Source organism: Dendronephthya gigantea, unplaced genomic scaffold (assembly GCF_004324835.1).
Source record: "Dendronephthya gigantea isolate DGI-Jeju-01 unplaced genomic scaffold, DenGig_1.0 000281F, whole genome shotgun sequence".
Taxonomy (NCBI): Eukaryota; Metazoa; Cnidaria; class Anthozoa; order Malacalcyonacea; family Nephtheidae; genus Dendronephthya; species Dendronephthya gigantea.
The window spans coordinates 36,407-50,743 of NW_021163291.1; the positions used below are offsets into that span (position 1 = coordinate 36,407).

General features: G+C 35.9%; 2 protein-coding genes across 2 annotated transcripts; one reads left to right on the forward strand and one right to left on the reverse strand.

The window, feature by feature from the left end:
* Positions 1-879: 879 nt before the first annotated feature.
* LOC114541341 (poly(U)-specific endoribonuclease-B-like) lies at positions 880-3,008 on the reverse strand. The gene is made up of 5 exons (XM_028561277.1): positions 2,977-3,008; positions 2,182-2,375; positions 1,861-2,095; positions 1,510-1,663; positions 880-1,253 (listed from the first exon to the last, which is right to left on the reverse strand). The coding sequence occupies exons 1-5, from the start codon at positions 2,985-2,987 to the stop codon at positions 990-992; spliced, it is 858 nt and encodes a 285-aa protein (XP_028417078.1). The 5' UTR covers positions 2,988-3,008; the 3' UTR covers positions 880-989.
* Positions 3,009-5,066: 2,058 nt separating this feature from the next.
* Positions 5,067-7,587, forward strand: LOC114541340. Its single transcript, XM_028561276.1, has 7 exons — positions 5,067-5,114; positions 5,299-5,601; positions 5,733-5,808; positions 5,892-6,195; positions 6,288-6,342; positions 6,598-6,888; positions 6,987-7,587. Exons 2-7 carry the CDS (start codon positions 5,358-5,360, stop codon positions 7,280-7,282), a joined length of 1,266 nt encoding a protein of 421 aa, XP_028417077.1. The 5' UTR covers positions 5,067-5,114; positions 5,299-5,357; the 3' UTR covers positions 7,283-7,587.
* Positions 7,588-14,337: the final 6,750 nt, after the last annotated feature.

Below are 14,337 nucleotides of genomic sequence, written 5' to 3' on the forward strand. Positions count from 1 at the left end.
TCAGAAGTGTCAGAAGATCTGAAAACCATCTACATGTAATTCTTTTGAAAAACTGTGAAATCAAATAATATAAGTAGCGAAATGGTTTGTTCCATTACCTGGAAGAAATGGAAACCAGATCCATGTTGAGGCATAGATCCAGGTAAAACAGATCCACTTGTACACTCGTGTACGGTATAGGGTAGTTTTATAACTCTGCGGCCATTTTATCGAAATAAAACGATCCACACTCGCTCCTAGCACGGTCCATATCGAGACTGTGGAGAGAAGTGGCATAAACAGAGATTCCAATACAGCACGAAGGAATAAAACGTGGCCCAGTGCAATAAAAATATCTGTTACGATCATAAGAGGAAGAAGAAACAAGCCAACAGCCACATCTGAAACGGCCAGATTTGCAACGAGCAAATCCGGTGGTCTCCGCGTCTCACGGCCGTGAAGACGTTTTCCATAGACCAGTAGAACTAGCAAATTACCGCTGATTGATATCACTCCACAAACAACGTGGAAAAGTATTGAAATAATGAGTACAGTGTACGTGTTTTGACTCAGAGGCAGCGCGAACTTCTCGTATATGTTTGTAGAGAACATACCGAGAAAATGGTTTGTTCTACTTCAAAACAGGTGCTATTATAATGTCTGAGGGCCCAGGGATGGGGCTTGGCCTGGCTCGTTAAGAATGATGCAGATGTATTGGGATAAAACACGTGATTTAAATCTTCCGGCGACCCCTTCATTTGCCGATTACTGAATTTTAGAGTATCGAAAATTGGAGGAAACACAAAGAAGTTTCATTTTAATTTTATATTAAATATTCTTAGATTGATATAAAAACACATTTTCATTGCCACGTTGCCATTTATTAAAATATGTAATAAAATACAAACTGCGTTGATTCGACGAAGATAAAAATATGAATATCGCGCATTTATTTGAAATTTCTGTATTCTGAACTTCCACAGAAGCATTGAACGGAATATTGCATCATTTCACATAGCTTTTGGAAACGAAGAAGCGATGAAATGTTTTTCTCTGTTATTCGATCCTCGTCCAATGAAGCGATGAGTGGTTATCGTAAGATCCATGTCTTCCATCTCAAGGCTCGTACTGCCAGACGAGTCCATCAACAAACAAACTGTATACAATGCAACCTCGAATTCCGGGCTGGTTCCTATGAATGAACTCCCCATTGGTTTAACTTGATCTTTCCATTGAAACTGAATCGTAATCAAATGAGTATCCTCACTTGGTTTCTACAAAGAAAACGAAGTGAAGTTGTTAGAGAGATACTTGTCAGTCTTCACTTTTATACTGCATGTCATCATTCTGAAAAATAACACTGTCAATGCCATTGCGCGACCAAACAAAAGATCGTACTTTTAGAATACACATCTATAGATAAAATTGGGAAAAATCACCGACGTAAGTTACCAAGGTCCAAGTGGACGTACATGTATTGGTGGTGCACATCAGTATAAAGATTTCTAGAAAACAAACTATCAATCTTACCCCACGACATCCTCGACCTCTAATATAGCCCTGGTAATCAACATTTCCTCGCTTCTCTTGAAGATAAAACTGAATCCAGTTATGAAAGCCGATTACTTCCTTCGCTCGACTTTCCCCAACAAAAACGTGTTCAAATCCAGATGAATCTTTATTTCTAACCACATAAAATGATGAAAAATAATACAATTAACATACTCTACAATGATCTACATGGCCAAAAATGCAAAAAAATCCTTCACAGTTTAATAATTAATACTGTTGATAAAAAACATCATGTTGTGTACTTTTTTAATTGCCTATTTCAATCACATATGTATTTCTGTGTTTTTGCTGAATAATCTGTATGATTACCTATTTCCTTTGGTTCTTGAGTACAGCTCAAACCAGATCTGATAAAGCTGATGCTTAAAACCTGGAACATCTGGTGGAGATTTTTTATACTTGGCTAATACTTCATGGGCAATTTTCATTGGTTCAGTTTGCATGATGAGATCAATAAACCTTCGATTCTCATTGATTTCCTCCTGGGTGACAATTTCTGCAAGGCCTGTGTCACGTTCATAGTTATCCAGTAATGCAATAAAGGCTGTGTAAAAGTAATATTTCATCTTTTCAGTTATACACATAGTGTTTTTATTCACGTACAAATTCATGATAAATAGATTAGATCACCTTTATATGTAGGCCTTTCAAAAACATCAGGTTTCACCCAGCTAAAAAGTGGGTTTTCAGCTCGATCTGTTCTTTGGTAACTCTTAGTGTACCCCTGAAGGTCAAGGTCATAATCAACACCCGGGGTCAGTCTATTTTTATCAGCATTCCAGAGTCTGGTGGCAATTTGGGAAGCCTGTGGATGTGGTTTGAATCTAAAGTATTTGGGATATTTGAGGATATTTATTTTTGAAATGGCTTACAAGCATATGTGCACACAAAAGCAATGCATAGACAGCAAATATCAATTGTTCCAGTATTCTAAGCTATCATACACATATGTCACCTAGATTAGGATCAAAGATTAGATAAAATCAAGGTTTTAATTTGGGTCAAAGTGTTAAGTACATCATGTGTAAAGTGATAGAACTTAGAAGACCATATAGCAAACAATATATGATTTATATAAAGAAAAATTTTCCACAGTATTAAATTAATATATAATATATGTGATTAATACAGAAGGTTCTATCTAAAATCATAAAATCTAGATCATTCCAAACATTTATAAAGCAATGTTTAAAACAATCGCTAGTACAAACTAAAATATTATCAGAATATACTATAAAATAAACAAAACTACAGATGCAACGTGTCACTATAGATATTAAAATTTATGAAAGATGTCATTGTAATCTTTATATGCACTCGGTAGACTAATAATTAATATTCTTACAACAATCAACACAATATTATAGTAACAATTCATTTCTAACGATTTATATGGAAAATAAACCGTTTCACAATCGTACTTACTCTGAAGCCATTCCGTAGTGGTTTATATTGATACTAAATTTGGAGAAAATGGTAGTTATTTGATCAGTGCACAATCAGTGTAATCAGACACACGAATTGACACAAATGTGGCAAATCACTGAGTGTAGCAAATTAGGCGAATCCAAAGACCAAACAACGCCTGTTGTCGAGCCTGCGATATATTGCAAGTTCCAGTGAGATACGTCGTATAAGGTGCTTGAATGCAATATTTCGTTTCAATTAACTACGTAGGGGTGTGGCATATACGACATCACCAGTGACTAACCACCTCATCAGAGATTGAAAAAATGTTTCAAGTTCACACGTTAGTATCATTAATTAAATGTTAAATTGCCTGTGATCATTTTTTCCATAGAGCGCAGGCAGATACCTGGACGTAGAATATCGCCGATTAATACTTCCATACGTGGAAGTCTCACAAACGTTGAAACCGGAATAAAGCCTTTGTCACAACCGGTAACTCATTACAGACACCGCCGCCTATTGCCTAATATATTGTTTCACCATGAACCTATGACGTCACATGAAACTCATAAGCAAATATAATTGTATTACAATATTTCTCACTCTTTAGCGAGTTTTTTTTCACATTTTTATTGGGATTTATATATAGTTGCATAAGTTGAAAGATGTTTTCGCGTTGTTGCAGATGGTACTCAACATGGATGGTTGTAATATACTTGATCACCTATATCCAAGGTAGTTAGTAGACTGTTAGTTTACTTCGTACGCTAGAGCGAAGTATATGAATATCCGCTTTCTTTGGATGAGATAATGCTATATACAAAATTTACTTCAAATATAAAAGATATCTAATTGTAATGTCCTTACATAATATCAATTACAAACACAATAAAAGTGGAACTGTGATAACATAGAAAAAAAAACGTTACAATGCATGTATGATTAATGGTAAATAATTTCTTGACAATATGTTGACCAATATATTAGTCAAGTGCTCGAGAATTCGTCTCTGTGAATGAATCCGACTGGAGATTCGTAATAAAAGAGCTTGTCACAACAAAGCTTCATGGAAGTCGGAATTCGTTCGAGGTCGAAAAAAAAATACAAGATCGTTTATCAACCTATTGCTACACTATAACAATCTAATTAATCAACATGGGTTTTGCTGCACTTCCGTTATCATGCTTGTTAGGTTTGGAACAAATATTAAATAAATTTCACTATTAAGCATCGCTGCTATACATTTGCAAAACTACCAATGACATGGGATTAATCGCTATAGACTCTTGTCTAAAACTAACGCATCGGCTTAATACCCGAAAGTATGGTAAATTTACCCGCTAGCGCTTTGAAATGTTGCGATAGGTATCTATACCACCTGTAGTCTGGTATACTATAGATGCTGGTTGATTAATGTTTATCGTTCTGTCTGTTCACCTCGTTAAAACTATCTTGAGAAAAGTAACCACATTTGTTGCTAAAGCGAGTACGTAACACAGATTAACCCCCACCAAATTGAAGGTAAATTCAAAACTCTTTATCAAGATTTTCCAATATTTGCAACCTTTTCAAGTTTTTAGTTGAAATCACAGGAAAAAGTTTCGTTAAATATTAAGGTTGAAACTCCAGCTTGCTAATTATTTTTCACGAAAATAATGAATGAAAACAGAAATGAGATATTTTTCTGTACTACAGTACTGTTTTTTGGTATTACTTTTTATGCTGTGTTTCAGGTGTTGCTGGTTTCTTTGTGAAACATGTGAAGACAGGAAAGTGTATCTATGACACAGCACAAATACATTCAAACCGCTCGAGCTGGGGCAGCGTATCTTTTCTTGAACTCTCCCACAACTGTCTGGATCCAGCTGCTCAGTTTCGGTTTCGTGATAATGGCGCTATGTTGAATTTGAAACGACAAGGATGTCTTGCTATATATAATAAGGATCATGAAGATGAAATGTTTTACGTCTACGTTCCGCCAAACAAAGGAGCTATAGAATCATCTGCCTGTGCTGACCACCGGGTTATAAAACAAACCTCTTGGGGAGGTTTACGTGGGAAATTTAATTCTGCAGACAGGTGTGCAGACCCTGATGGATACCTAAAAACGACCACAAGCTGTGAAGACGGGAAGAATAAACGTTTTAATTTTGGTAAATTTCTTTCCTGCCGGTACGATCTTTCTGCTTGATAGAGTTGTCTGAGAAATGTATTCAACAGTAAAGAGAAGAAGTGCTCAGAACCTAATTATATATTCTCAAACCAAGTGGACATGCAAACTCACTGCATCTTTTTAAGTTTCGATCGCGATTAACATTTCGTGTTATCCTTATCAAGGTTCAGTGACATGTTATGGAAAAACAACAGAGAATGTCACTTGTCCTAAAGATCAGTTCATGGTGGTCAAGACTGCATCTTACCGTGGATTGTCTGACTCAAAGACATGTGGTTTGAGTGATGATTATAGTTGTACAGTTGATGTAACATGTCTTGTTAAGAAACAATGTGATGGTCAACATGAGTGTAAAATAACTGTGGATGAAACCTTGTTCTCTGATGATCTGTGTCTTGGATGGAGAAAATATCTTTACTTTGAATATCAATGTGATTACACTGTCAGGTCTTTTACGAAGCCGTGTGGTAAGAGATAACAATCATAACATTCACGTTCATAATTCTATTGTGTAATTCATTGTATGTTGATGAAGAGTTTTATCAGAAGATATTACACCGGGTAAACTGTTCTAATTGTAATTTTTATTCATATTTAGAACAACCAGAGGTGACCACAACTCGAACATCCACAACATTAACTTTCACATTGCAGATTCCTCCTGGAAATTTTTCGTACGTTTTTGCTTTGTCAGTCTTTGAAAAGTACGGTCGAAATAGTAGTTTTAATTTCAATGCTGCACTGGATTTGTTTGTAGATATTTTTACGTGGTAGCCCTGAAATTTAAGGACGAAGATCAAGAACGACGATCAACTGATAGTTATGACAACAATGAACTAGTGACGTACGCTGAGGCAAGAAGATCACCTGACCATAAACCTTATATTGCTGCTGTATTTTCATCCAGCAGTGTTGTTGAAAACAAATTCATACTTGGTGATGGTAGGAATAGAAGTGATGCAACATTAGGAAGTTCAACTACCTCTAGTAATTATTACAATGGTCCGTTGGAACCTGGTACTAGTTATAGGATCTTTCAAAGGATTATTCTGAATAAAAAGGTGTGAAAACTGAAAACTTGCAGCATTCAAAAGGATAGTAACACACATAAAACGAGACATGAACTAAACAATCCTTATCTAATTTATCACAGGACGATGTTTACTCCACAGACTGGAGTCTTGCTTTAAAAACAAATGAATACGCAGGTGAATATCTTATTAATTTATCGTCAAAAAGATTATAATTCTTACAGCGATATTATGACTCAATTGATTTTATATTAACATCTCTGAAAATACTACGAATTTTTAGTAAAAATGTATGTACTGTTATTATTATTCAGAGAATAAGGCATGACTATTCCTACTGAAAGAGAAAGCATTGAGTTTGTCTTTATTGCACTTTTTTATGAGGCGTTTTGAAACGTTTTTATATCAATTTTCCCGTGTTCGTTTTCCAAGGCGGTCCTCGTGAGTTAACCAACATGTCCAGTGGTGACGTAATGGCAAAGGAAGGTGATCTTGTCAACTTGTTGTGTTCTGCTCAAGGTGAACCACCGATTACTCTCAGTTGGGAAAAAGATCAGAAGCCACTGAAAAGTTTTGTGGAGAAAGACGTGCCTTATCGTAGTTCTCTGCTCGTTGCATCAATGAAAGACCAATCAAGTTTTGGAAAATACATTTGTCATATCAAAGATCGATTTCAAAGCACTGCCACTTATACAATTTCAGTCGAAAAATTAAAAGAAACAGGTAAACTATACATGAATAGAAAAATATGTTTATATTCATTTTGCGAAAATAATTAAACTTTTTTTCCTCTAACACAATAATCACGGCTTGCATTTCAGGAAATTATGTTGCTGGAATTATAGTGTTATCAATCCTGCTTTTCATTTCACTTTTAATCATTGCTTTTCTGATTTATTGTAATCGCGCCAAATCATTAAACTCTGAGACAAACGTGGAGAAGAAACCAACCAACGACGAAAACGTAATCGATGATCCAGGGAATTATGATGAGATAAATGATGAGCAGGCGACTTACACTTCTCTCAAGTGGACTGGGAAGGAAGAAAATGACGATGCTCAATACACTCATCTAAATGAAGTACCCATGAGTACTATCAATGTAAAAACTGAATGAAGGGGAAACTGGAAGCTCTCAGGACTCTGAGCTCCCAGGTTTTCAATTATACGCTATGTGTTTTTGAGTTTAGAAACTAGAAATAAAATACAGTTAGTGTTCTTAGCTTTCAACTCCTACTCGTAGGGAGTGGTGGTAATTGAAAGAACTCTGCGACAATGGTTGCTAAAGTTCTAACAGCTTAAATAACTTTTAAAGATAAACAGTTTAACACCGAGAAAATTTCTTTTAATTTGAATATCTGTAATTGTACAGACCTATACATTTTTATACAGTCGACAGGATATAATAAACTGAGTGGTAACACTCGTCTTATTCAATCATTATTAGATGTCGTCTTCATTGAGAGATCGTGGATCTTAAGTTGTCCACTGACACAATGGTGTTATCTTAATAATTACACTGTAATTCTACATCATTGCTATTAATAGGCGTATTCATAATAAACCATTACTTTGACTATGGCCACTTTGACTTCAAGAACTATGCATTTAAGTATATTGTTATTTTCATCTGTATAGGACGGAAAATGGAGTTTCACTGCTTTATTCTTAACGAAATACTGTATTTTAATTCAAAATACGACCGGTTTCCCATTTTAGCCGCTCAGTCCCTTTAAAGGAAAGCGCTCTTAGCCTTAGACCACTTGAATGTATGACGTTATATGAAATACAATAATACGAGTTAATATTGTAGCTACGCCTATAATATAATCCACGCTTAAGCGAGTTTTTATTTTCACATTCCTATTGGGATTTTTATGTGGATTGCATTAGTTGAAAAATGTTTTCGCATTGTTGCAGATGGTACTCGACATGTATGGTCGTAGTGTACCTGATCACCTGCATTCAAGGTAGGACTGCTAGTTTACCTTGTATAAACTTAGCTTAACTTCGTAACTTATCGATTTTCTTTCGCTGCGACAGTGCTTCATGCAAAATATACTTTTATGGATAATTTCCTTACAAAATTATTAAGTGATATTTGTGAAAAAATGTGTAAAATATAACTCGGAATTAAAAGAAACGGCACAGTATTTATGTTGACTTATATATGGTCAATACCAATGTATTATATGGTAGTTAGGTATAGCTTGCTAGTTGCTTCCGCGCTAAATGCTCAAGGATTCGTCCCTGTGACGTGCTGTGAATCACGGCCGCCGATGATTCGTGATTAAAGAGCTGATTGTCACAACAAAGCTTCAGTTGGTTTGGGAATTTATAGAAATCGGAATTCATACGAGGTCAAGAAAAAAACAAGATCGTCTATTGATCTATCGCGACACTAACAAAATTTATTTAATCAAGATGGTGATTTCTCATTTCTGCAGCACTTCCGTTATCACGTTTGTTTTGTTTTTTTTACTGAATTTCACTACGTGGATTTTACTTGCAGCTGTAAATTTGCAAAACTATGAATGGCAATGATTTATTCAATCTCGTCAAAACCAATGTTTCTTAAAACCCGGAAGTATGGTAAAATACTTCCGGGTTTTAAGAAGTTGCGATTGGTAGGCTAGTAGCTTTGCCACCTCGGTACTGTTTTTTCTTTTGTATAACTACAATCGTAGCTAAAGTGAGTTGCTTAAACTAAATTTACCACTCGTCCACTCCCAAATTGAATGTAAATAAAAAATTTTAATCGATATTTTCCAATATTTCCCACCTTTTCAAGAATTCTTCAAGGAAATTAATGTCCAGCAAATAATCCAGCAATCAAGTTTATGAAATTCCCCCGTGTTAATTAGTTCTCATAAAGCCATGATGAAAGTGATGAATGATAACAGAAATTAGGTATTTAGTTTGAAAAACTGAACCGCATACACAATTATTTACTCAATAAAACGAAATCTGCATAAAGTATATTTTGTTTTGCTTCAAATTAGGTTGTACAAAACATATAAACTCCCAGAAGTTCAGAAATGTCAAGGTCATCAAACTAATGTTAATAATAATAACTAACAATCATAATAAATAATAATATTATAGTGATTAGTGAATGATGATTTCATCTGTTGTTTTTTGGGGGGAGGGCACATTGTGTTTTATATTTATCTGTACGAGTCACTTTCTTTTTTATATAGTTCTACCTTTTTGTGCTGTGTTTCAGGTGTTGCTGGTTTTTTTGTGAAACATGTCAAGACAAGACAGTGTATCTATACAGCACGAATACAATCAGACGGCTCGGACTGGGGCAGCATATCTTTTCTTGAACTCTCCAACAACTGTCTGGATCCAGCTGCTCAGTTTCGGTTTCGTGATAATGGCGCCATGTTGAATTTGAAAAGACAAGGATGTCTTGCTATCTATAAGAAGTATAGGTTTCCTGAAATGTTTTACGTCTACGTTCCTAATACCCCAGGAGCTATAGAAGTATCTGCCTGTGCTGACCGCCGGGTTATAAAACAAACCTCTTGGGGAGGTTTACGTGGATTTTATAATTCTGCAGCCAGGTGTGCAGACCCTGATGGATACATAAAAACAGTCAGAAGCTGTGTAGACGAGGAGAATAAACGTTTTATTTTTGGTAAGTTTCTTTTCCGCCGGTACGATTTTTCTGCCTGATAGGGGTTGTCTGAGACTGAGAAGAATATTTGAAAGTATACATGTTAGAGAGAATAATAAGCGGTCTCATAGAGAACCACACACAGTCACTGCATTCTTTACTTTAAGGTTCAGTGACATGTTATGGAAAAACGACAGAGAATGTCACTTGTCCTAAAGATCAGTTCATGGTGGTCAAGACTGCATCTTACCGTGGATTGTCTGACTCAAAGACATGTGGTTTGAGTGATGATTATAGTTGTACAGTTGATGTAACATGTCTTGTTAAGAAACAATGTGATGGTCAACATGAGTGTAAAATAACTGTGGATGAAACCTTGTTCTCTGATGATCTGTGTCCTGGGTTGAACAAATATCTTTACTTTGAATATCAATGTATTGATACTTCCACGTCTTTTACGAAACCGTGTGGTAAGAGCTAAAAAAACATCATGATTCTATTGTTTAGGCTTGGTTCACACTATGTCTTAAGAATGGAGGATCCATTGTATTATTTTCCGATAGACAAAGTATTTTGAATTCAAACAAAAGGTCGCCGATTCTTAAGACAAGTGTGAGCCAGGCTTTAATCTATCGTATGCTGAATAAACATTTTTATTTCATATCGTTCTACAATAGTTGAATCTGTCTCATTGACTTCGTCAACTTCACCAAACGAAGGCTTTCTGACCGTCACTATCGATAATAAGGACGAAATTGTCTGCAGCGAAGTTTTAAAATCTCAGGCCAAGAATATCGTGTGCCATCAGCTGGGCTACTGGAAAACACTTAAAGAAGTTTCGACTGTTTCGGGGAAGAGTAAAGAAGACGTGTTTCAAGGAAGTATTGACTGTAATGGAGGAGAAGCAGCTTTATCACAATGTCAAACAACAAGAAGTTCTGCCAACGATTGCAAGGAACTGTCATACGTGACATGTAGGTTGATGTAGCATAGATAACGAAACAGACAACTTTTTCGACAACAGAAAACGTTGTTTATTGGGTCTTGTTTTAACGCTTTGAAAACGCAGTGATCTTTTGCACACACAAATCTTATTCTTGGCAATTCCTGATTTCCAGGTGCAGTTTGCGAGAATCCTCTGTTAGAATACAAAGATTATTTTCCCGACTCCTGCTTCACTGCATCAGGTTCACTGAGCGGTCACAATCCAGCTAAAGCACGGATATCTAGTGGTAGTTCTTGGTGTGCTCCAGTGGCAAATACAAACATTATCTTCAAGTTGACTTAGGAAGACTTTATGTTGTATATTATGTGGCGACATTTGGTGATAGAACTAACAGCAAGTGGGTGACTTCGTATCATCTGAATTACTCGGTTGATATGATACAATGGAAACAAGCTTCAAACCAAACTGAAAAAGTAAGCTCTAAAAATCACTACATTTTATGTTTAAAACTGATTCCGAATACGTCCAGATTTCAGCTTCAATTTCTATTGTTGTTAATTAATAATCCTTTTACTTTATAAACTGTGAAGTAGTTAGCGGAATCTAGCTCTCAGTCTGTTGCTCTACTAAAATTGCGACGCCGATTATTTTTTATTTTCTTGCAGATATTTCGTGGCAATAGAAATGCTAATAATCATGTTGTCAGACAATCTGTGGACGATAATATTGAACTAAAAGCCTTGAGATTTATTCCGCTTGATTCAGTGGTTCAGCCGTGTATGAGAGTGCAGATTTGTGGAAAGTGTAAGCCAATTTTTGCAACTGTACTTATATCATAATTCATAAACACAGATCAATAATGGCTGATCTTAATTAACCTTAACTCTCACCAGGGCTGCTCTCACCCTACCATTTGTTTGTTAAAGTTTTCTTGATTTATATTTTAGCCATAAAGCCAGGAAGACCATACAACTTGACAGTCAACAAGATCACGTCCAGAAGCGCAGAAGTGTCTTGGTTGGATCCCGTGGTTTCTTCCAAGAATCCTGTTACCAGGTTTTGGATAATACTGAAACATGGCGGTGCTCGAGTCATAAACAAGGTTATAACATTTAGTGGTGAAAACAAGTTCTCAATGAAGGATCTGACTCCATTTAAGAACTATGAGGTTTCAGTGGCTCTTGAAAACAGTAAAGGATCTGGTGAACGTGTTAAGATAGCTTTTAGGACTGGTGAAGAAGGTAAGATCATAATACATCATTAGCATCCCACCTTCTTTATTATTGCCGCCTTTATCACTGTCAATATATTTAGACAGTATTGTTCATGCGTATATATTGTTCGTGCTTAGCTCCAGAAGGTCCTCCACTGAACGTCAAAGTCACTGCAGAAAGTTCATCCTCATTATCAGTCACGTGGGATCCTCCTGAAGAAGAGAAAAGAAATGGCATCATTATCGGTTACACTGTGTGTGTTTTACAGTCAAGAAATGAGCCCTGCCTTCAAACATTCACGACAAGTGCAGGAAAATGGGTCATAAGCAATTTAAATCCATTAACCAAATATTACGTTCGTGTCCTCGCTATTACCAGTGTCGGTCAGGGAAGTTACAGCAAGAGTGAAGAAACGTTTACAAATGGAAGTAAGTGTTCATTGTTCGATTATTTCTGCTTATTTATCAGAAGATATTACACTCAATTGACAGGTTCTTTGCAAATAGTTCTTCAGGGTAAATTGTTCTAATTGTCATTTTTATTCGTATTTAGAACAACCAGAGGTGACCACAACTCGAACATCCACAACATTAACTTCCACATTGCAGATTCCTCCTGGAAATTTTTCGTACGTTTTTGCTTTTTCAGTCTTAGCTCAAAGTACTCAAAGTACGGTCGAATTAGTGGTTTTAATTTCAATGCTGTACTGGATTTGTTTGTAGATATTTTTACGTGGTGGCTTTGAAATTAAAGGATGAAGGCCAAGAACTAAGATCAACTGGTAGTTATGACAACAATGAACTAGTGACGTATGCTGAGGCAAGAAGATCACCTGACCATAAACCTTATATTGCTGCTGTATTTTCATCCAGCAGTGTTGTTGAAAACAAATTCATACTTGGTGATGGTAGGAATAGAAGTGATGCAACATTAGGAAGTTCAACTACCTCTAGTAATTATTACAATGGTCCGTTGGAACCTGGTACTAGTTATAGGATCTTTCAAAGGATTATTCTGAATAAAAAGGTGTGAAAACTTGCAGCATTCAAAAGGATAGTAGCACACATAAAACGGAACATGAACTAAACAATCCTTATCTAATTTATCACAGGACGATGTTTACTCCACAGACTGGAGTCTTGCTTTAAAAACAAATGAATACGCAGGTGAATACCTTATTAATTTATCCTACCGATTATAATTCCTACTGAGCATTGAGTTTCTCCTTATTGCGCTTTTTTATGACAGAAACGTTTTGTGTTAATTTCCCCGTGTTCTTTTTCCCCAGGCAGTCCTCGTGTGTTAACCAACATGTCCAGTGGTGACGAAATGGCAAAGGAAGGTGATCTTGTCAACCTGCTGTGTTCTGCTCAAGGTGAACCACCAATTACTTTCAGCTGGGAAAAAGATCAGAAGCCACTGAAAAGTTTTGTGGAGAAAGACGTGCCTCATCGTAGTTCTTTGCTGGTTGCATCAATGAAGGACCAATCAAGTTTTGGAAAATACATTTGTCATATCAAAGATCGATTTCAAGGCACTACCACTTATACAATTTCAGTCGAAAAATTAAAAGAAACAGGTAAACTACATGAATAGAAAAATATGTTTATATTCATTTTGCGGAAAGAATTAAACTTTTTTTTCTCTAACACAATAATCACGGCTTTATACATTTCAGGAAATTATGTTGCTGGAATTATAGTGTTATCAATCCTGCTTTTTATTTCACTTTTGATCATCGCTTTTCTGATTTATCGATATCGCGCCAAATCATTAAACTCTGAGACAAACGTGGAGAACAAACCAACCAACGAGAAAAATTATTGATGATGGGAATTATGAACAGATAAATGACGGCAGGCCGCGGCGACTTACACTTCTCTCAAGTGGACTGGGAAGGAAGAAAATGACGATGCTCAATATACTCATCTAAATGAAGTACCCATGAGTACTATCAATGTAAAAACTGAATGAAGGGGAAACTGGAATGTGATGCTCTGAGCTCCCAGGTTTTCAACTATACAGCGCTATGTGTTTTTGAGTTTAGAAACTAGAAATCAAATATAGTTAGTGTTCTTAGCTTTCAACTCCTACTCGTAGGGAGTGGTGGTAATTGAAAGAACACTGCGACAATGCTTGCTAAAGTTATAACAACTTAAATAACTTCTAAAGATGAACAGTTTAACACCGAGAAAATTTCATTTTATTTGAATATGTGTAATTGTACAGACCTATACATTTTTATACAGTCGACAGGATATAATAAACTGAGAGGTAACACTCTTCTTATTCAATCATTATTAGATGTCGTCTTCATTGAGACGTTGTGGATCTTAAGTTGTTCACTGACACAATGGTGTTACCTTAATAATTACACCGTAATTCTACAT

Bases quoted from the DNA above. Each gene is read 5' to 3' on its own strand.
- LOC114541340 (XM_028561276.1), top strand. From the start codon at position 5,358: ATGGTGGTCAAGACTGCATCTTACCGTGGATTGTCTGACTCAAAGACA. The intron at 5,809-5,891 runs GTACGTTTTTGC...ATTTGTTTGTAG, and splicing joins ATTCCTCCTGGAAATTTTTC to ATATTTTTACGTGGTAGCCC. The intron at 6,343-6,597 runs GTGAATATCTTA...TCGTTTTCCAAG, and splicing joins AAAAACAAATGAATACGCAG to GCGGTCCTCGTGAGTTAACC.
- LOC114541341 (XM_028561277.1), bottom strand. The intron at 1,664-1,860 runs GTAATCATACAG...TTATGTGGTTAG, and splicing joins TCAAGAACCAAAGGAAATAG to AAATAAAGATTCATCTGGAT. The intron at 1,254-1,509 runs GTAAGATTGATA...TTTTCTTTGTAG, and splicing joins GAGGTCGAGGATGTCGTGGG to AAACCAAGTGAGGATACTCA.